Here is a 20,105-nt window from a genome sequence, read left to right as displayed (position 1 = left end):
TTTTTTCATAAAACAGTTACATTATTATAATTTAGAGGGCGGGGGAACATAGAACGAACAAGTGCTGTTCAAATGAAAAGTCGCCGTTAAGGGTTTATTGGAACGAAAAACACTTGTAGACTGTTACGTGTTTGCGTAATGTTGCGCCTCCGTGTCCGGCGCGATAATCAGTCACGTCGAGGTGTAACAGAATTTGCTATGCCTGTAATGCTCGATATGCACTTCGAACCGCCCCTCTCTCGAGCCCACAAACAAACAAACACCCTCAATTGGAGGTACCTGAGGGGCAGAACGCAGAAGCCTAACACTCCTCCTACACCCTGCTAAATTAAATCACACTCCGCCCGTATGCCGAAGGAAGGGTGGAGCGCCTGTAGACTATAAATGTCCCAAGGCTGCAGGGACGCCTGTTGGAGTGACACGGCGACCACAGAAGCTCACAACACAGACCCAGGTTTCTTCCTAAAAGTGTGGTGGCACCATCATGCCCTGGCTGCTCTCATCTCCGCCACATCCCTCCACATTGTCCCCATCCCAGCGACACTGTGAGCGTACCGCCTTTGCCTTCTACTGCGCAGTGCGGGACCAATTTCCAGCGTGGCTGTTGGAGGATATGCGCAGCATGGAGGTGTTCCTGTGGGATGGCGGCCACCCGCGCGCCTTCTCGCCTGGAGATGCACTTATGTACGCGCTGGTGCACGACCATCAGGACTATGCACGCTACCTCCTCCGCAGTTTCTCAGTCAAGGCACTACACGTGTCACAATGTGGCGTATGCCAAAGCAGCGGGTCGGCGCATCTGCACGTGGCGGTGCGTTACAACCGGACCACCATCCTGGGATTGATGGTGGACGTGGTGAAGAAGTCAGCGCCTGAAGGATGGCGTCAAGAGTACCTGAACAGCTGCGGAGGCTGTGCGCATGGAGCAGATGCGGGGAAGACAGCAGTGGAGTTGGCAGTGGAACTGTCACGGGCTGACTGTTTGCTGCTTCTCCTGGTGCACGGAGCACAGCCGCATGCTTTGGATGCGGCACTGCTGCGACTCGCTGCTTCTGGTGGGGCCGAGCGGCGCGATGCTCGGCACTGCTTGGAGCTACTTCTGCTTTTTGCACCAGAACCGGTGGCACTGTGTCGCCTGCGGGATGAACCGCAGCGATGGCAAAGCCTCCTGGGGCGGAATGTGTTTGGCTGGTTGAGCGGTTCAGCTCCGCCGCCACTTCTGCTTCAGGCTCTCAGGACCATAGCCCAGGCTGTCCCAGGTCAAATGAGCTTGTTGCCCGCTTTCCTGCAACCGCATCGTGAACTGAGATTGGACTTCCCCTTACCGTGGAAATAGACTGAAGCATGATAGTGTTTGTGGTGACAAGGATCCTATGATCTACGACTCCAGACCATAAGCCCGTGTACATTTTTGAGTTTGATTGTGTAATAAGGTGAAGGACACTTAACTGACACTGGAGTCAGCAGCTTCGCGTTTAATATGTTCATGGGTGAGTTTCCAACCAATCAACACACAGTACAGTAAAGTGCAACTTAAGAGTCAGGTCTGTCAAGCCTGCCAGAATATATCAAAGTTCACCAGACTGGTTAGTCATGTCAGCTGATGTCAGCGGATGTGTCCACAGGACATATTTGGGTGCTTTGTCTGGCCTTGCCAATTACTATCGCTTCAGGATCTTAGGTCTTTAGCTTAGTCTGTCCCAGGTCAAATGAGCCAGCTACCTGCTTTCCAGTAGCCACCTGATGACCTAGACTAGATATTCCGTTACTGTGAAAACATACTGTGGTGTTTTGTGACAAGGTAAATAGTTCAGATCCTTGATTTTGGACAATGAGTCCATGTATATTTTTGTGTTTTGATTGTGTAATAAAATGAAGGCCACTCAACTGAAAAGCTTGACTCAGCAGTTTCTCCAAGCAACCAATGGACATCCTTGCTCCCTGGGGGTTAAGATTAGAGCGTGTCAATAATATTTGTCAACTGCGGGAGACGTTTCTGTGGTCTAGCGGTATATAAATAAACTTGACTTGGCCTTCACAATCTGCTGAAGTCCAGGGCATATGTCTGAGTCCCAGTGAGTACCAAAATCAAATTTGTCGAGTGTGTATGGAGTTCATCACAGGGAATATCGCAAGGTGGAAGATTCCTTATCCTCCTTAGTTCTCGAACCCAGTGGCATTAAATATCACTTGTGTCCATCCATCCACTGGTGTCAGGAGCTTCTGCGAGAATCTAAGTCTACCAGAGGTGAGTGAGGGATTAGTTCCTGTTCCCACTAGAGTTTTTCCACCATCACTTACAGCCATTCAAAACACAATCTGGGTGTCATACTCGTCTTAGTTGTACAGTACTACACATACAGTCGATCAGAGGCCATCTTTGACATCCATCAGACCAGTCTGGAAATAGATTGCGCAAATTCAAGCCATTGCTTGGCCTTAAAGTTCATCCTTGTAATGTGAAGGAACGTCACACTTGCCAGGAAATGATGTCAGTGTCATTCCACAAGGTGTTGGAAAAAAGTGACAATTATCTTACACAAGACCACGCCGAACGAGATCAGAGGAGTTCCCACTCGTCGTCATCATCGTTGCCGCCGGAAGGCGTGGGACGCCGGGGCGTTTGTGGAAGGCGCTTTGTCATCCGGCGGGCCAGTCCGCCAATCCCAGTCACCGCCCACAGGTCGTCGTCAGGAGTGACTGCCAGGACATACGAAAAGAGCGAGGAGACCGCGTTGAAAGATCCGGTGACCGTGGGAAACAACAGGTGTTAACTGGAAATTGTAAATGCAGTTTATTATGATAAATGTCCATTAATTCCTATGTAGAACTTTCAACTTCGACATTTTACAGAATTTTGCCACCCTCGTAAGAACTGAGGATAAAAGCAATAAACATTTGCTTGAGCACCTTAGAGACCAAGAAGATCAAGTAGAAAAGTACAAAACACCACTTACCGGTCAACCAGTTGGCGTTTCCTGGTATCTTCTTCCAGTAGTCCCCAGCCGGGTTTCTATCAGAGACGCCGTAACGTCGAGCCAAGTCTCCATTGACACAACGGACCCAAACTGTGCGACAACTGAGAACCAGCTGATTGACGGTCAGACCTGAAGTACAGACAGACAATTGAGGCTCGGACAAAGAATCACATACAAGCTGAGTTGAGAACAGACCTGGCACTAGGTCCCAATCTGTCCCAACGGGCATCTCATCGCTGAGTCCCGTTCGAACAAAGACGGCACCTCTATTGTCCACGGCCCACAGATGGCAATCGTTTGGACTTGTCTCGATACTGACGAGCTGGACTCCAACAGGCTGCAAGGAACACGATTACCTGGACAAGCCCCTACATGCGTGGGCATTTTGGATTTGTAGTACTAGGTGTGTCATCTACTCAGGTGGTTTGAGATCTGTGGTACATCTGCAGCCAGTCCTACAAAATCTTACCTGGAGAAGCACTCTGGACAAGTAGCTCCAGATATGCATTGACAAGACTGGGTAGAAAAGCTTTGATGTGTGTTACCTGGACAGGCGGTTCTATGTGTATCCAAGCAGGAAGCATCATATTAGGGTTCAGCGGTTGGGTTCCAACGCGGAAGTAGACCAGTCCTCGACTGTCGAGAGCCCAAACGTTCTGGCTGCCGCAGCTGATGCTCACCAAATGTACACATCCTGTCTCGAACACACACAATACTTGCATGTGTGCTATCGAGCCAAAGATGTGAATCCAGAGTTCAAGGCTAAGGTGGAAAATGAGTGTAGCAAGAGCATCTGGACTTTCAGAGCAGATTCCAGGTCAGTCTGTATTTGGGAGAACAGACTCTTATTTCAAAGCTGCCCCACTAACCTTTGACGACTTGATACTAAGTAATTAGCACAGGTTGCTCAAAGTGTTAACAAAATTTTTTAACTCCACATCACAGCAAACCATTAAGTGGATAGAAAGAAAACTATGGAGGTTAAGTGTACCGAATTTGTTAGCTTGTAACGGTTATATTAGCTCCTCCACCGTCTGTTGTCTTCCGGGTTAGAGCAACATTGACGTTAGATTTGATGACTGCCGCTTCTGTCCCGGACTGTGTCTGTTACTTGTTTTTTGTTTTCCCATTTTCAGTGCACCCGTCTCTTCTTTTATTTTTTCTCGTATCTAATTGGGATATTAGCTAATTTTTACCAACAGTAAATTATGGTGTTTACTTAATTATACTAATATATATATATATATATATATATATATATATATATATATATAGATATATATATATATAGATATATAGATATATATGTTTTATGGTGTGCCCAGAGATTTTTTGAATGGAAAATACAGTATATATATTGGCTCAATAAAAATTAGAAAACACTCAGCGAGATCATGTCAGTCAGTCAGTCAGTCAGTCAGTCAGTCAGTCAGTCAGTCAGTCAGTCAGTCAGTCAGTCCGCCAGAGACATAGCTGTGTTAGCAAATGTTAGAAGGTTAACAGGCGTGTTCGGTCACGTCAAATATCTTCCAAAGATCAACGGGCTCCAACCATCTGGAGGCTGAAAGCTGACCTTGCGCCTGCGTCACTGTCACAGTCTTGGGGCGACATAAACAAGCGGCGGAACGTGTGATTTGCAGTCATGCGCTCGCTGATACTGAGAAGGGCTACAACTAAAAACAGAACTGATAGAGCTTGTTACGCAACATTCAGCTGTTGATGTGACATGGAACAGCCAGGTGTGTGTACGTGTGTGTGTGTGTGTGTGTGTGTGTGTGTGTGTGTGTGTGTGTGTGTGTGTGTGTCAACCTGCCCATATGATTTTTATTGTCGTTAAATGAATTGAAGCAAAGGTGATGAGATAGCGCTAAGATGATCTCTGCCTGGTAATAAGTGACTAAACAGCAGTGTGTCCAAGGAAGTCAGACACACCTACTAGGGCTGGGCGATGTGGAAGGAATCCAATTTCTATATTCATGCCAGGTATCTGCATAACCATATATATGATGATGACGACGACATTGCTATAGATACAGTAAAAACTAAAGAACACCAAAAATGGGCTTGAGAATTGCTGTAATAGACAACATGTGTTGTGGTAACAGTCCAAAAAGTCATCTATGGCCACCAAAGATGGCGCGAGCTTATCAGGACGACAATACGTACCGAGCTGATTGAGGTCCAGCACGGTCCAGTGGAGACCGGTGGGACACGACAAAGACAGGGTGCGGATGAAGACCCGGCCGTGGGCATCCAGTCCCCAGAGGGCGTCGCGACAAGCCGACAGCTGGATCAGCTCCACCTGGCGCCGAGAACAGCAGTAGAACATGAGAACAGCAAAGGCGCAAGTGCAGAACATCATCGGGAAAAGGGAAGTGACCTCAGGTGGCAGCGTGACCGTGGACGGGCGAAGTTCTCCGTCCTGGTCCCACACGCAGAACAGATCCTTCTTGCTCTGAGCCAACCACAGGAAGGCACCTGAAATGCACCCGCTGCCTGTCAATCGGTGCGAGCGACTTTGTGTGCGCTGCGTGAGTTAGTGAGAAACTTTGTTGTGCACGCCATCGAGTGATGTTGTTTGTGTGTTGCTATGAGTGGCATGTAGTCCAGGCCTCACCGTTTCTGTGGGGCAGGGCCGAAGAGGTAATGGAGCTCCACCTGGTGGCCGCCACAGTCCCTCTGGGCACGAGGTTCTGCCAGAAAGTTCCCACCAGGCCACCGCGCGCCAAGTGCAGCCGGTTGCGTCCGGATGCCACCCAGACACCACCCGCGTTGGCGCTGACCAGGCTGGGCTGACGCGGTGAGTATTGAGACAGGAAGGCCACCACCCGCTCCACCGGTGCTTTTGTTACCGTGGCGACACTTTGCGTGGCACTCAGGAGTGTCTGGAACAAGCTGCCTTGATCGAAGACTACATAGTCGGAAATGCTGACCTGAGGGACACCGCGTTACAAATTGTCACGCACATACCACCTTATCCATCTCTGTCATCAAAGTTGCGAAAGGCCAACTCCCACACAGGCGGCGCGGCATACCTGCCACCAGTGGTCGTCGTCGCCCTGTGGCCGCTGCGAGGAGACTCCTGTCCTGAAGTAGAGTCTACCACTGACGTCCAGCGCCCAGGCCGTGCCGCCTTTACCCAGCGTGATGCACATGAGCTCCACGCCCTGAGCCTCGCTGTCATAGAAGGCAAAAGAGCACGCTGGATATGCGCTCACGTGCAGCTCAGCGACGCAACGTCAGTTTGAAGGTAATTGTGGTAATATTGCAGACGTCGCGCGGGTAATGCTCCAGCGAGCAGAACAGAATACCTTTTTTTTTTTTTACCTGACGGTGTCGTACTTCCAGGTGTCACCCAGGCCGCAAAAGCTGTCGAGCCCTTCCCTGTAGAAGAGAGCGTTGTGCTCGCTCAGGGCCCAGACCACGCCCCCACGAGCGCACACCTGACTGAACACGCATGGCACGTCCACCTTCACAGAGCGGGCGCACGGCCGGTCCACACTCAGGCCTGGCGCAAACAAGCGTGACGAGAAGGTGGGATGAAGCGGATTCAGGCGGTGCCTGAATGCTCAACGCCAAAGACGGGAAGTTACCCGTCTGGAGGTACAGGTCCCCGTTGGTCCCCACGATCCAGGCCGAGTCGTCGCCGAGGGCCACATAGGCCGTCTGCTTGGCCGCCTTGTACCAGTGACGCTTGCCCTGCGCTGAGACTTTGGCGCAGGCGTATGCCGTCATGCTCTTCTGCTCCACCTTCCACAACAGGTGACCTAGCACGAGGCCGGCTACGCTTAGCTGAGTGCCGCTAACACACGCACTAACGCAAAGGGCTGGGCTCACCTGAGGGAGAGAGCGCCACCTGGTGAATGTTGTCCTCAAAGTGCTGCCACTGGAGGCTGCTTCCAGGCAGAACGCTGCAGTAGAGTCCGCCCTTGAAGTCCAAACACCACACGTACCTGCGGTCCACACACGCGACATTGCATTACGTGCACACAAACATGCAGCTGCACGCACACACACCTGTCAGTCACGTGAAGACTCAGTATTCCACATCCAGGTCCAGAAAACCCCATCCAGCTTTCTGCCAGCTAGAAAGACACATTTTTTTATGTGGGCAGTTGGGGATAGCGGGAGTCCCGTCTTCAGCTTCCCGATCTGTCTTGGCACTTCACAGCCATGCATGTCATGTTTTTTTTCTGTAAGGCTCACCTGCTCAGCTTTGCATCCAGCTCCGTTCCAAGCATCGCACTGCAGCACTTCATCAGCCGTTTGACTTTTAGCAGCGCCGCCATGTTCCACATTGGCGCCGGGAAGACTGTGGCGGTAGATGTCGCCCTCCTCGTCATCACTGGACATGCTTGGCTTCTCGCCGGGGAGTCCGGAATCTCCGGTCTGGTCCATCACATCAGCGGGTGGCGTCGAGTTGTCCTCCTACAGTTGTCACGGACATTTGTTACAGCAATGATTTGCTACGTGTTAAAGCCTGTGCCACAGTCCACATATGGTAGTCCTTACCTGTTGCACCTCCGCATGCATGGCGGGACTGAGGAAATTCTTATCTTGTTCGTCGGTGGGCCGCCGCTCCTGTCCTTCACGCTGCGAGTAGGAGAAGGTGCACTCGAGCAACGTGTCCACGTTGGGGGTGAGGACCACCGTCTCCTTCTGTGAGGGCAAGCAGCTGAGGAGAAGGTGGTGTAAGACAGCGGTCACGGCAATAGAAAATGGAGAGCGCTGCTGTCAACTGCAAACCTGGAATCCTCCTCCCGAGCTTCATCCTCCTTCTCAGTTTTGTCGCCGGTCTCCGTTGGAGAGTCTTGTTTTGAAAGTTCCAGATACCGGAGGGAGGCCCCACTGCCGCCGTCAGAACAGCTGCCATCCTGGATTACAAACATGGACTCGGAGCAGCTGCTCTCGGACAGGCGATTCCCACCGCCGCTATCTGCCAAAAGAAAACAAAGAGTCGCTTTGTGAACTGGCTCACTGTTGTGTGTGGAAGGCTGCCATGCGGTGCATTTGTCACAGTGCTTGTGCTTGCCTTGTCGTTGCCTCTTCTTCTTCTTCACCTTGACGGCTTTCACCACCAGCTCCTGCCACACCTCCTCCTGCCCCAGGGGAGCGCTGTAGCGGCGGGAGCCGGCATTGTTTCCTTGGAGACTGTCCCAAGAAGTGACTGAGCTGCTGCGGCTACGCGAGCAGTTGCTCGGGACGTCGGCGCCCTGAGAAAAAGCACAGGACGCTTGCTACGTCAGATGCAGGCAAAGCTAAAGCATACAGAACCGGTACCAGTAAAATATCTGGCAGATGTAGAAGTTGCTTCACTTAAACAATGTAAATAAATGGCACACATCAAATAAATAATGGAGTCCTCATCACCTCCTCCTTCTCCTGCGCTTCTTCAGCTTCTTCCTCTTCCTCAGCGAGCCTCCCGTCCCACTGGCCGGCTCCGCCCTCCACAATGATGGCCACCGTCCTGATCGGCTGAGCCGTCTCCACCCAACCTGTGGGCGTGACCGCGTTGGCTTGCGGCGTCAATGGCGACGATAGACGCACAGGGTAGTGGGACGGTGAATGCGAGACGCCCTCCGGACCGTCCGACAGTCGAATGAGGTCTCTGTCTCCCTTCAGGATGAAGATCTCATTGTCACAGCAGGACAACGACACTATGTCCCCGCTGCTCTCCAAGGCACCGACCAGCACCTGAACGCAGCGGCGCAAGAGGCGATTACGTCTGCGGCCCCCGTAAGTCAGCAATGGCACCGAGGCACCTGGTTGATGCAGTCCATCACGTAGACGCTGTATTCGTTCCAGCTGAGGATCCAACCTTCCTTGAGGAAGCAGCTGAGCAGACCCAGCTGACGCTCGGACGGACGGTACGCCCCTACCGGACAAGGGCGGGGGAAGATCTCAAAGTGGGGAATCTGTCGGACAAACAAGTAAGACAAAATAAAGAGTCACCGGCGGTGACAATGGCAGGAGAACTTTTGTCACAGTACCGGTTGCGGTACCGAAAGCAATTTCAAGTGTTTGCGTCGGCAGATGGAGCAGACGGTCCCATTAGATTGAGTCATTAAGTACCAGGAGCAGTCAAATACCAACGGGATCAAGTATCAGAACTGGCACAAGCAGTTGAAACTGGTCTAAGTACCAATCGAAACGCACCAAAGTACTAGCAGCGGTAGTCGAGTCCCGCAAAATGATCAAAATCAATATCAGCAATGGTGGCGATGGATCGATACCGACGCCAGCAACAGCAATCGCTACAAGTCAAATACCAAGTACGAGTTGAACTTGGGTGGAAGTACCGGAGTGTTGAAGAACGCTTTAAGCAGTCTGGTGTCCACCACATGACCCGACACATCCGACCTCCACAGTCGAAGTCCCGGTCGGGCTGCGAACACTTGAAGGTCGCTCTGCTTGCAAAGAGCCGGCAGGAAGCAGGACCCGAACCTTCCACTACTGATACACACACGCGCACGTTTACTGTCCCTCCAAAAATGACAACACACTGTCAATCATGGCAAAACCGCAAGAATTCCAGTCGGGCCACGAGTGACACTTGAGGGTTACTTGAGACTTCATGACTTGTGTGACTTGTGTGCAACTCCCAGAGAAGGGAGGAAGGGCGGGAGGCAGGCAGGCATGCAGACACACACACACACACACACACACACACACACAAACGCGTGCACGCACATACACACACACACACACACACACACACACACACACACACACCGCATCCTGTTCACGCAGCGTGCAACGCGTGACCCTTACCTCTTCCTGGGTTTGACACCAAGCTGCTGGATCTGCTGCGTGTGCGTGCAGTATAGCAGCGAACGTTGCTGTGTGGACACCAGGAGAACTTGGTGACTGTAGTCCAGCTGCACAACGCCACCCGGTTCCTCCAACAAGAGCACTGGCGTGCATGTGCCCTGGAAAGACACATATGGCGCGCGTCACGTTGCCATGATGCCCGGCGGAATACAAGCATCAATACTTGGCAGGAAACAAACACTAAATTTGCCATACCTTGAGCTTGATTCACACAAATAAACTGCATGTGGAGGAGGAGCAACAGTGTTGATTTGTGAAACAAAGATGAAATCATGTGACCGAAGAGCCCTACGTGTGGCGCTTGATTTCAACGTGGCGGACTTGCGGTGTCACCTGATCGAGGTCCAGAGCGGAGAAGACCACGCGGCCTTTGTCGTCCCCAGAGAAAAGTTTCATGCCGTTGGTGCTCCACGCCAAAGACGTCACTGTGCCTTTGTGGAGGCCCACCACGTCAAAGCGCCGCAGCTGGACGCACACGCATGCGCAAACTGAGCACATCATTTCACGCAAGTGAAATCCCAGCGTGCGGCTTCGGGGCACGCAGCTCACCTGCTTGTTGCGTCCTGGCAACGGCGACACCAACTGGAAGATGGCCACTCGGCCTGAGGCCGTTCCCACGGCGACCAGGTCGTCGAAGCAACTCAGCAGCTTCACGGCCGTGATGGTGTCGCACTTTCCCTAAACACATGCACTTGTTTAAAAGAGCGGATGGATCGGAGCGCTCCAGACAGGAGGACGAAAAAAAGAGTGCCACCTCCAGGCTGTACTTGTTCATGTGAGCCAGGCGGCGGCAGTAGAGGTACAACATGCCGATGCTGCTGCCCACCGCCACAAAGTCACGGCTGCTGTCTACCGCCGTCAGATACACCACCACCGAGCGAAATCCCCGCTGAACCTGCAGACACAATTTACAATGTTGCTAATGCTTCTGTGCCCTGTACATAGATTGTACATTAGTCCTTGTCCAGTCGACTCCTGCATACTCAAGGTTTGCTGCAGGTTTTTTTGGGGGGGTCAATATATCAATATTATTTAGATTTGTTTTTTCTGGTTTGTTTTTCCTATTTCTCATTCCCCCAATGCATTTCATTTAAATTATAGGCTGATTTCCCCTTTCCCAGCGACTAGGCAAAGTCCACTCTACTCATGGCTTCATCGTGTAATTTATGTGCATAGGTGTTTTACTTTGGCTGGGATGGCGTTCAGCAGGTGCTGGAGTGGGCAGAATTCCCTCAACACGGATGGCTGGCTTTCCATGTTTCCGTTCTGTGGAGGAAGAACAATTTCATTTCTGATCCCAAAGCCATATTTACAAGTGTTAAACAGCCACATAATTTTTAAATACACTGTCACTGCAACAATCTGATACCAAAACTATTGGAAATTTTGTTTTGATTTCAAATTCAAGACAAAGACAATGGAGAGTTGAATTAAAAGAGGTAAAAACTCAAACACGGTACGCACGTAGGCAGCAAGCAAGCACGTACACGCGCGTGCACACAGCGTTATGTTTTGAGCTAGCCTGTCCGAGGACAAGCTAAGCTAACAACCGAACAATAGCATGGCGAGGTAACAATATTGACAACGGAACAAAATGTCACACTCAGTCTAATGTCACGTGGAACGCGGCACTCAGTTGTGCGTCCAGATGTTATTCATCCCAGCAGCTGGTGGATGGTAAACAGAGGCGACATCGCCCTGTCAGTCTGGCAAACGTCATATTGATGTCGTCATCAAAATGTGTCCGTCTCTCGCTACCCGCCATTTGGTATGTGACGTCATCTTTTTGTGTTATTCTGTTCTTGTTCTTTGTCATTTTTCAGTCTAAATGTATGCGATTTGATTACAATTGAGCAGATGAATCTAGACTTTAAAGTGTCATGTGTTTTATGTCCACCGGGATGAAATTACGTCGAAAGAGTTGAATGAAAGGAAAATGGGCGTAATAGAAAGCCTGGATTCAATAATCCAAAAAGTGGACTTTCCGACTCAATAGTATAGAAACGAAAGCCATTCCAGCAAAAAACTCAATGTCACTTTTAGATACAGCAACATCAAAAGAATCGATAAAAGTTTATTTTTTTGGCACCGTTATGAAATTGTGTTAAAAGGTTTACGTGAGGTGCTATAAAAATACATTCAATGGGTTGACAGATGCATTTTTTTTGTCTTTTATTTTTAATTGGTAAAAGTAAAAACACATAAACCTGCAATGAAAGGGGGGGGGGGGTATTGTAATACAAAGTGGGAGTTCGCTCCAGAATCCAGTCCGGACATTTCGCCTCTCGCCTGAAGCGGCTAGGCGAAGGCTAAGCTAGGCTAGCTGAAAACTCCTCCAAGGTTCGGTCATTTGCTCCCTGTTTTTTCTCCTTTGGGGTTCATGGGGTTCTTCGTATCAGTAAGGCATTTGACTTCCAAACACGCACATATTCTCTGCGCGCGTCAATTGATCTAGTCGTGTAGCGTTACGATCGCATTTACTTTAAGGCGCAAACTGGGTTCCTGTTAGCGGTTTAGCTAGCAGCAGCCGCGCAGCCAAAATGGCGGACAACGAGGATGAGAGCGGGTCCGGGAGAACAATAACAGCCGCCGAACCTCCTCGCTCCCCAGCTCAGACCCACGCCGCGGACTCCACACAGCCCGAGGATGCCACCCTGCCGCAAACCGTCGCCCCGAGCACTGATCCGACCGAGAGTACCCCCGTGACGACGGTCGAAGAGCGTGAGGAAAGATCGCCCGCGGTCTCCGGCGAGCAGAGCGACCATCCCGTGGACCTGCCCGAGGCAGTCACCGATGCTGGCCCCGCGGTCGGGGAGTCTCAGCTGGTGGACTTTTTACAGGGAGAACAAAGCATCCTGGTGGGCGCAGAGTTGTCCAGCTTGGCTGCAGACATGAGCAACACCACAATCATCTACGTGCAGCCGGACGGCAGCCTCATGGAGGGCTCCGGGCTGACCCCAGAGGAGCAACAGGCTCTGCTGGAGCAGCTCAGCAAGCAGCAGGTGGTTCAAGTGTCCGACAGCGAGGCCGTCCAGCTGCTCCAGCAAAGCCAGGCTGTTAAGAGCAGCCCCGTCCACAGCGTGGCTCTCAATCCCAGCCAGCTGCAGCAGGTCATTAGCCAGGTGACCGGCAAGACCCAGCAGCAGGTCCAGACCCCACAGCAGCCTGTCCAGAAAATAGTCCAGGTCCAGACCCCACAGCAGGCAGTAAAACAAGTAGTCCAGGTCCACACACCACAGCAAGCAGTGCAGCAGGCAGTGAAGCAGCTAGTCCAGGTCCAGCCTCTGCAGCAGCAGGCGGTTAAACAAGTAGTCCAGGCGCAGACCCCCCCGCAGCAGGTGGTCAAACAAGTAGTCCAGGTCCAGAATGCCTCCCAGCATCTTAAGACCGTTGCCCAGCAGGCTGCGTTACAGGGTGGCGGAAGCAGCGCAAGCACTGTCCACTTGACTCAATCCAAGGTAAACGCATAATACATGACCACTGAACCTACCAAAACAAAATATAGGTCACTCCCTATTTTCCTAGTTTGTTTCTGGCTTTCTCTACACTTTAATCATCAGAAAATTCTAGTTTCTGGTCCAAAAGCAGAGACAATTTGCTTTTTTGGAAAGATAAATGTCATATGCAACTAAGAGACACCTTGAGAGTGATGCTGACTCACTCACCACATGGCACGAGTTGAGCATCGGTGGCTCTTTTCGAGCCATTCAAACTTCCCTCCAGGAAACGTGTAATCTTTTCTCACGATTGCACTCTTTTGACCACCGACGATTGCACACGATGTTAATGTTCCTTTTATGCCCGCAGCCAGAACCAGTCAGGATCCAGATTCAGGCTCCTCCCAAACAGGAAGTGAAGCCACGCCCTGCATCCCAGCAGCACAACAGTCAGTCTGTCAATCAATCGCAGGTGACCCTGTCAACCAATGGCAGTACTCAGATCATCCACATTCAGCCGATGGTGGCTCAGCAGGGCCAGCAGTTGTTCTTGCAGCAGAACTTGGGCGACGGCCCCATCCAGTTGCTCCTCCAGAGTCCTGCCCCCATGGTGGGATCTTTGCTCCCAGTGGTCCATAAGCTGCCGGCCCCCGCATCCGCCGCAAAGACGCCGCCCGCCCCCACCTCCATCGTTAAACTGGCCAATGTGTCACTGCTGAAACCCCCCGCCAATGGCACTGCGTCATCCCCCAGTAAGTCTCCGCTTAAACAGACTGCTGCCCTGCCAGTGCAGGCCAGCCCCCCTGGAGCGGGCCCACCAGCCCCGGTCGCCTCAACTACAGTCAAGGATCGAGACAAAGAAAAGGTCAGGAAGCAGAAGAAGAAAGATAAGAAGGCAGTCAAGGTGCAGACCAGGTCGGGCCGGGTGTCAAGACCGCCTAAGTATAAAGCCAAAGACTATAAGTTCATAAAGACAGAGGACCTGGCCGAGAGCCACCAGTCCGACTCGGACGACTACTCGGACATGAGCACGGAGGATGAGGAACGAAAGGTTGGCGCCCGAGACGCCGACACCTCGCTGACCTACAGCCACAAGTCCAGGGCCCACCCTTGCCAGACCTGTGACAAGGCCTACATCGGACTAGGAGGACTCAACCGCCACTATAAGCTCAACCCCAGCCACGGAGAACCCGAGCCGGCCGGTGACGTGCCGCCGCAATCCGACCCTGATGACAGGCAAGTGCGGACGGTTGCCACGGAAATGACAGATGTGACACAGCCGGATGCCACCACGGAAGAGGAGACGGAGGAGAAATCTGCTGTCACGGCAACCGACAAAGTATGGTGCTCATTAACTCAGAGTTTTGTTTTTATGAACGTGACATGCTAATCATCCCGCCGACGGTTGGGTCACCTTCGCTGGCTAATAAGCAGACTGTCTTGTTGCCTCAGGAGCTGGGCCCGGCGGCCTCTGCCGGAGGATTTAGGGGCGTCCATTACCGTGGTCCCGGCAGGCCCCGCGGTCGTGGACGAGGGAGGGGGCGTGGGCGGGGCCGTTCCCTGGGAGCGCCACCCAAGGTAGGAGTCCTATAAAAAGTGAAGGTATTTCAATAAAAAGCAGGTGGCTTACAAATCGACCTGCACAGAAATTCATTCAGGTGTCGGGCGGGCTCAGTCTCATGGGCCGGCGGGGACGCCCCGGACGGCCCCCCAAGCAGGTCGGCGGCACGGTGAGCGCTGAGCTACAGGCTGAGAGGAGACGGGAGCGACTGCAGGAGGTTGGCGCTATTGTCGCTCGCTCGCTTTGGAAGCGTCTTCCGTGCGTTTCCGTGACGGCCACTTTGTCCGTCTGCAGCTGGTGGATCAGTGCGAGGACGAGGAGCTGATGGACATTGTTCTTCCCCGTCTCACCAAAGTCTTGAGCGTGTGGGAGATGCTGCTGGCCAAGGTAGGAACACAAAACACACACTCGGAGTCTTCACCCCCAAGTGGGACCGCCGCAGGACCTGGCTTGCTGGCCTTGACAATAAAAGATGACAAGCAAGACTCGCTTCCTTTCAACAAAAGTTTGATAACAGCTTCCATCCTGGAATTCATAGCAAAATGTGGCGATGGCAAAATGAACCATTTGCAGATGGTTGACTAAGAAACACGCCACGAGCGACCTAGAGTGCCGACCTGTCTAGTCATGCAGATCAAGTAAATGTGAAGACTGAGTCGAGGTTTAGGCCTCCCCCAAAGTAAAGGTTGTTTGGCACATTCACGGCAAAATTGGTATCTCTGCGTATTGCAGGTGGAGCGGACTGGTCCACCTCGTACTCACTTTCCAGATGTGTACCGCGAGTTTGAGTCACTGCAGGCACAAGTGAGGCAGGCGGCACAGGACTACATCGCCGCGCCGCAAGGAGGCGCCGCGCCGTTGGAGGTCAGGAACATCGAGGTGAGAACTTGCGGAGGACCTGAAAAAGTCTCATGCACCAACATGCAATTTGGTACACGCTAAAACAAAGTCATGAAAGACAGCGTAAGCGTGTTCACCGCAGATTTCAAAATGCACTTTGACCTCGTAGCATGACGTGGGCTAGGCCTGTTTGGCACAAGGAGACCAAGAAAGAAAGCCTGGCCCCAAAAATACGTGAAATCTGTCTAATTGAATGGACGTGGCAATTTTAGGCCTCACTCTGGCTACGCAACATTTTGTAGCCGAGCCCATCGCCAGCGAAAAAGTGGTTGCCTGCTTTTTGATTTCTGATGCGGCCCATCTGCACCACTAGGTGGCACGCTCTCTGGGCATCCTTGACGAGGTCAATCGGATGAAAGTTCTCCCCGGCACAGCTTCAGCGTCCGGGGTGAGCAACAAAAGTAGCCGCTACATGGAGGTAAGCTCCAGCGTACCTCTTTGCCCATCTCCGCTTGAGCCCGTTCCAGCTCCGAAACTTTGCCTGTGCTTCCCCAGAACTCCAAGATGCTGCCACCATCCAAGCGCTTCAAAATGGAGAACAGCATTCCTTTGCAGCACAACGGCATCGAGAGAGCAAGTAGGCCTGGGGGGGTGGGGGGGGGGGATGGCGGATTGTTGCCAAGTTCAAATATTGACCTCTGACCCATCACACAAGCTGCGAGCTCTGCTGCCCCCGTGGCCACCTCGCTGGCCCCCGTGACGCCAACGTCGGCAATGCCAGTGCTTCCCACCGAAGCCAAACCGTGAGTGAAGCTCACAACATTACACGTCAAAATTCCTGTTACGAACCTGCCTGCTGCGTACAACATTCAAGCATACACCTCCCCACACACACACACACAACTTCAAGAGTTGTCTTTAATGAATATGTTGTGTTCAAGTCCAAAAGTCAAATGATGAACGCACACTTGACATCAAGCAAATTGGCCCAAAATCACATTTTCATGTTTTTGCATCGCAAATTTGCAGACTTGACATAGAACTCTTAATGTTGCGGTGTGGACGCAAGACGAAAAGGGCAGTGGCAAACTTCATAACATCAGCCACCCAAGCAGACAATGTAGACTCAAATTTTAGCAACCAAAATCAGGATTTTTTTTTTTCCAATCAGATACCAATTTTGTTGGAATAAAATTCTGATAAGCTAATAATAAAAAAAAAAAAACAGTTAAGCTATATTTAATACAACTAATATTTTCCGATTAATCGGTTGGACCCTAAAGTAAAAAATGGTATTGTGTAATGTTTTAACAATACTGTGCTTTTTCTTTCTAAAATGACAAGACACATTACAAAACATTTTTGGTGTTGTTTGGGGGGGCTTGGCGAATTAAGATCATTTGCATTCTTTTTGAGGTGATTTGAGATGGAAGCAATTTGAGTTCAGAGCATGGTGATGGAATGAATTCAGCATGCATCATATTTGCTTGTCCAGCTCTGCCGGTCCCGCCCAGGCTCCTGCGGCTGACACATCCATGGAGGTGACCACCGCCGAGCAGCAGGCAACTCAGGCTCCGCCAGCGACAGAAAGCCCGGCTCCGGTAGTCCCGGCGCAGGAACCCGAGAAGCTTCCGGAGACGTGTCTGGTGCAGGAGGGCCAGGAGATCTACATTGAGACAGATGGCCTGAGCGATGCGGATGGCATCGTCATTGTCAACGGGCCAGACGGAACCACCATGCACATCCAGACTCCTGAGGGGGTCCCCCTGGAGGCCGTGCAGGCCCTGCTGGGTATCGAATCGGGCGACCCCAGCAAAGCAAGCTGAACGGCCATAGGTGCACTTTGTTTTGGAGGCTCCTGGAACACAGAAAGGTTCGGTGCCCAACTGCAGACTTTGCTATGAATTCTGCCATCGGCCATCTTGCGTGCTTTATTCCGGAAGGTTCCGGTAACAAGTCGGACGGACAATTACGGACTATCTTGGAAGAAAGCAAACAGCTGACTTGCAAATCGTGAACTTTGTCTTGGAACCTTCTAGAACAAAGTCTGCTGTTGACCGTCCAGCTTGCTTTTGATCCAGAAGGTTTTCTCCTGCTGTGGAAGAAAGCAAGGCAGACTGGCCAAAGGCAGATTGTGTTTCAGATGTTATCATTGGCCGTCTTTGTCTTACTCTTGGATTTTGTTCGTGAAACCTCTGGAACAAAACAAGCCGAATGGCCAACTGTGGACTTTGTCGCAGAATCTTCAGAAAGGGAGCAGCTTAGTGGCCAATTCTGGACTTTTTTTTTATGGAGCTTTCCGGAGCGAGACAGTTAAACAGCAAATCACAGACTTGGTTCCGGAAGGTTCTGTAGCCAAGTCTGTGACTGGCCGTTCAGTTTGTTTTGTTCTAGAAGAGTCTGAAACAAAGGCAGCGAAACAGCCAAAAGGTGACTGTAACTCAACCTTGTGGAACTCTCTCATTAGTTCCTATTTATTTCTCACGTTTTCCTCTGCGTCGTTGCCTTCCGAGCACGATCACAAAGCAATCGATTGAGAAGAACTGATTTTTATGAGCTTGTTGTACATTTTTTTTTCATATTTGCCTTGTCAATATGTAGATAAATGTGAGAAACAAAAGCTGCACTATTTTTACAACTGTTTCGATAGCGCTCGTTGGTCTTCTTTCCTGTTTTCGCAATAAAAGCCGTTGTCAACCGGGAAGGTGTCGCTGGCCAGTCTCCAGAAGGATGGCCTCCAGCGCTAGGCGGGCGTGCGCTGGCACCAGCGGCTGGTGGAGCCAGCACGAAATGTACACCAGGCTGAGGTCCCAGTTCATGGTGTGAGCCACTTCCTGGAGGAGGACGCGTTTGAGTCGCAGCTCTGACGTGAACGACCGCAGAAGGATGCCGCACGATGACACTGGGGGGGGGGGTCACATAGCAACTTTCACACAGCCTTCTCATGAAAATAGTTTGCAACATCTCCTATTGGGTGGCACTTTTCACTCTGCAAGGCTCATCTTTTGCCTCTTTGACACTGTTTCCACATTTTCATTTTCCCTTCCATACATCTGATTCAGCAGCAGATCACTTATGCTGCGCGGGAGGCGCTCGTTACAACACTACACAAGATAGGCATTGTTTGTGAGAGGAGCCAGTGAAACCTCACCAAAGTCTTTGGCATTCCAGCTGTGGAAAAGCTGAACTTTCCTTCCTTGGGCCCCGAACTGAAATTCCTCCAGGTCTACCAAGCCTCGCTGCGACGCCATCAGTCGCTCCATCTTGGTGACAACGGCTGCCTGAAAGGAAGTCACGCGTTAGCCCGAAACATGCTTGTGTTCCACTGAATTCCAACATTTTGCTCACCATTTTGTTGACGACGTCCTCTAGTTTGTCACATTCCTTCCGAAGCGCCAAATTCCCGACCACAAGATCCCCTGATGTTCCCGCTGCCTCGCTGCTCCACGGAAATGAAGAGAGAGGCGCTAATTATAGCAGGCAAGCCGCTTAGTATACTAGACTATGTTGACCAGAGCTTCATTTGGATGAATGCAGTGCTTTGCAGCAATCTGACAGCAGCTCTGTGCTGGGGAACTAGGTTAAGGAACTCTATTTAGACTCAAGTAGTAGTTTGCCACAATCCAGTCCCTTAGAACCTTGTTGACATGAGTTACGGAGCTACGATTAGGTACAGGATTGAGCTCACCTGCTTCTCCTGGCGTTGACGATGTTTGATGCGATGGTGAGACCTTCGTCGTTGAGCTTCTCCCAGCGGAGCATCAAGTTGTGCCAGTCGGCTGCGTTGTCCTTCAGTTTGCGTCCACTCCCTGTGAGCGCCGAGCACTTCCTCTTCACGTTGGTGACGTCGCCTGGTTCGGGTACAGACACAAACAAACCTTGTTGCTTCACTCACACGCGTGCCAATATATTGCAGGAGCCATTCCACACATTTAACTCTGTGGGGATCACACTGCTTCAAATTAGTCGTCACTTAAATGAAGGCATGCAATGATTTTGTTTATATCTTCAAAGGAAATAATAATTGGAGAAATATAAACATGTACTTGAACTACAACGAGGTGTCAATAGGTGTCATACTGCAAGACAACTCGACTAAAACATACGTTTGTGCACATACGTGACATTTGCGCTCTTATGCTTACCTTCCATGTGTTTGAAAATCCTCCAGACGCCGAGCGATGACTTCCTGGATTCTTCTTTGTCAGCGGTGTCATGACTATCCAATGGCCCGTTACCGCCCTCTGCTGGCGTTGTGGGTAGACTAGGTTATTTCAGGTTTGCAAGACAAGTTGAACATAATACAGGAACGAGCTGAGTTAAGTAGATATATTAGCACTTAAAAGACAGAGCGTCGATTAAGAAATAAAGCCAGAAACTCTTCCAGTTTGGGGGCAATTGCCACGAACCACATTCTGGACTTATTTTTAAACCTGCGAGTTCAACGCATGCTTCCTG

General features: G+C 51.1%; 4 protein-coding genes across 17 annotated transcripts; 2 read left to right on the top strand and 2 right to left on the bottom strand.

Moving 5' to 3' along the window:
• The first annotated feature begins 163 nt into the window (after positions 1-163).
• On the top strand, positions 164-2,109 carry ankrd9 (ankyrin repeat domain 9). Its single transcript, XM_085931579.1, has one exon. It carries the CDS (start codon positions 485-487, stop codon positions 1,334-1,336), a length of 852 nt encoding a protein of 283 aa, XP_085787705.1. The 5' UTR covers positions 164-484; the 3' UTR covers positions 1,337-2,109.
• tecpr2 (tectonin beta-propeller repeat containing 2) lies at positions 1,450-13,584 on the bottom strand. Of its 9 annotated transcripts, none has more exons than XM_085931570.1 (25): positions 13,475-13,584; positions 10,995-11,075; positions 10,564-10,704; positions 10,359-10,487; positions 10,143-10,274; positions 9,750-9,907; positions 9,278-9,431; positions 8,741-8,893; positions 8,349-8,672; positions 8,011-8,191; positions 7,725-7,914; positions 7,491-7,653; positions 7,185-7,406; positions 6,996-7,063; positions 6,816-6,931; positions 6,572-6,745; positions 6,306-6,486; positions 6,014-6,155; positions 5,596-5,911; positions 5,359-5,456; positions 5,145-5,280; positions 3,524-3,672; positions 3,174-3,315; positions 2,958-3,107; positions 1,450-2,700 (listed from the first exon to the last, which is right to left on the bottom strand). In XM_085931570.1, the coding sequence occupies exons 1-25, from the start codon at positions 13,514-13,516 to the stop codon at positions 2,561-2,563; spliced, it is 3,882 nt and encodes a 1,293-aa protein (XP_085787696.1). In that variant the 5' UTR covers positions 13,517-13,584; the 3' UTR covers positions 1,450-2,560. The 9 variants fall into 9 exon arrangements, 7 of the variants coding, with proteins under 7 accessions (XP_085787696.1, XP_085787697.1, XP_085787698.1 ...); XM_085931571.1 differs by lacking the exon at positions 13,475-13,584 and adding an exon at positions 11,411-11,703; XM_085931572.1 differs by lacking the exon at positions 13,475-13,584 and adding an exon at positions 11,274-11,390.
• On the top strand, positions 12,060-18,439 carry znf839 (zinc finger protein 839). Of its 5 annotated transcripts, XM_085931578.1 has the most exons (11): positions 12,061-13,105; positions 13,148-13,267; positions 13,617-14,585; positions 14,681-14,824; positions 14,893-15,024; positions 15,102-15,194; positions 15,540-15,686; positions 16,021-16,125; positions 16,203-16,284; positions 16,363-16,450; positions 17,143-18,434. In XM_085931578.1, exons 1-11 carry the CDS (start codon positions 12,350-12,352, stop codon positions 17,471-17,473), a joined length of 2,967 nt encoding a protein of 988 aa, XP_085787704.1. In that variant the 5' UTR covers positions 12,061-12,349; the 3' UTR covers positions 17,474-18,434. The 5 variants fall into 5 exon arrangements, with proteins under 5 accessions (XP_085787700.1, XP_085787699.1, XP_085787704.1 ...); XM_085931574.1 differs by having other exon boundaries at positions 12,060-13,267; positions 14,905-15,024; positions 17,143-18,439; XM_085931573.1 differs by having other exon boundaries at positions 12,060-13,267; positions 17,143-18,436.
• cinp (cyclin dependent kinase 2 interacting protein) lies at positions 18,195-19,878 on the bottom strand. 2 transcript variants are annotated; one of them, XM_085931581.1, is made up of 5 exons: positions 19,793-19,878; positions 19,336-19,498; positions 18,996-19,086; positions 18,799-18,928; positions 18,195-18,549 (listed from the first exon to the last, which is right to left on the bottom strand). In XM_085931581.1, the coding sequence occupies exons 1-5, from the start codon at positions 19,797-19,799 to the stop codon at positions 18,341-18,343; spliced, it is 600 nt and encodes a 199-aa protein (XP_085787707.1). In that variant the 5' UTR covers positions 19,800-19,878; the 3' UTR covers positions 18,195-18,340. The 2 variants fall into 2 exon arrangements, with proteins under 2 accessions (XP_085787707.1, XP_085787706.1); XM_085931580.1 differs by having other exon boundaries at positions 18,195-18,481.
• Positions 19,879-20,105: the final 227 nt, after the last annotated feature.

Source organism: Syngnathus leptorhynchus, chromosome 15 (assembly GCF_054491065.1).
Source record: "Syngnathus leptorhynchus isolate UIUO chromosome 15, UIUO_Slep, whole genome shotgun sequence".
Taxonomy (NCBI): domain Eukaryota; kingdom Metazoa; phylum Chordata; class Actinopteri; order Syngnathiformes; family Syngnathidae; genus Syngnathus; species Syngnathus leptorhynchus.
Note: the sequence above shows the minus strand (reverse complement) of the source record. Positions and strands in the feature narration are given on the sequence as shown.

Bases quoted from the DNA above. Each gene is read 5' to 3' on its own strand.
- ankrd9 (XM_085931579.1), top strand. From the start codon at position 485: ATGCCCTGGCTGCTCTCATCTCCGCCACATCCCTCCACATTGTCCCCA.
- tecpr2 (XM_085931566.1), bottom strand. From the start codon at position 11,141: ATGTGGCTGTTTAACACTTGTAAATATGGCTTTGGGATCAGAAATGAA. The intron at 10,705-10,994 runs GTAAAACACCTA...TTGTGTCTGCAG, and splicing joins TGAACGCCATCCCAGCCAAA to GTTCAGCGGGGATTTCGCTC. The intron at 2,701-2,957 runs GTAAGTGGTGTT...ATGTCCTGGCAG, and splicing joins AAACGCCAACTGGTTGACCG to TCACTCCTGACGACGACCTG.
- znf839 (XM_085931573.1), top strand. From the start codon at position 12,350: ATGGCGGACAACGAGGATGAGAGCGGGTCCGGGAGAACAATAACAGCC. The intron at 15,025-15,101 runs GTTGGCGCTATT...GTCCGTCTGCAG, and splicing joins GACGGGAGCGACTGCAGGAG to CTGGTGGATCAGTGCGAGGA. The intron at 15,687-16,020 runs GTGAGAACTTGC...CTGCACCACTAG, and splicing joins TGGAGGTCAGGAACATCGAG to GTGGCACGCTCTCTGGGCAT.
- cinp (XM_085931580.1), bottom strand. The intron at 18,929-18,995 runs GTGAGCAAAATG...ACTTCCTTTCAG, and splicing joins AGGACGTCGTCAACAAAATG to GCAGCCGTTGTCACCAAGAT. The intron at 18,482-18,798 runs GTGAGGTTTCAC...GTCCTCCTCCAG, and splicing joins CTGGAATGCCAAAGACTTTG to GAAGTGGCTCACACCATGAA.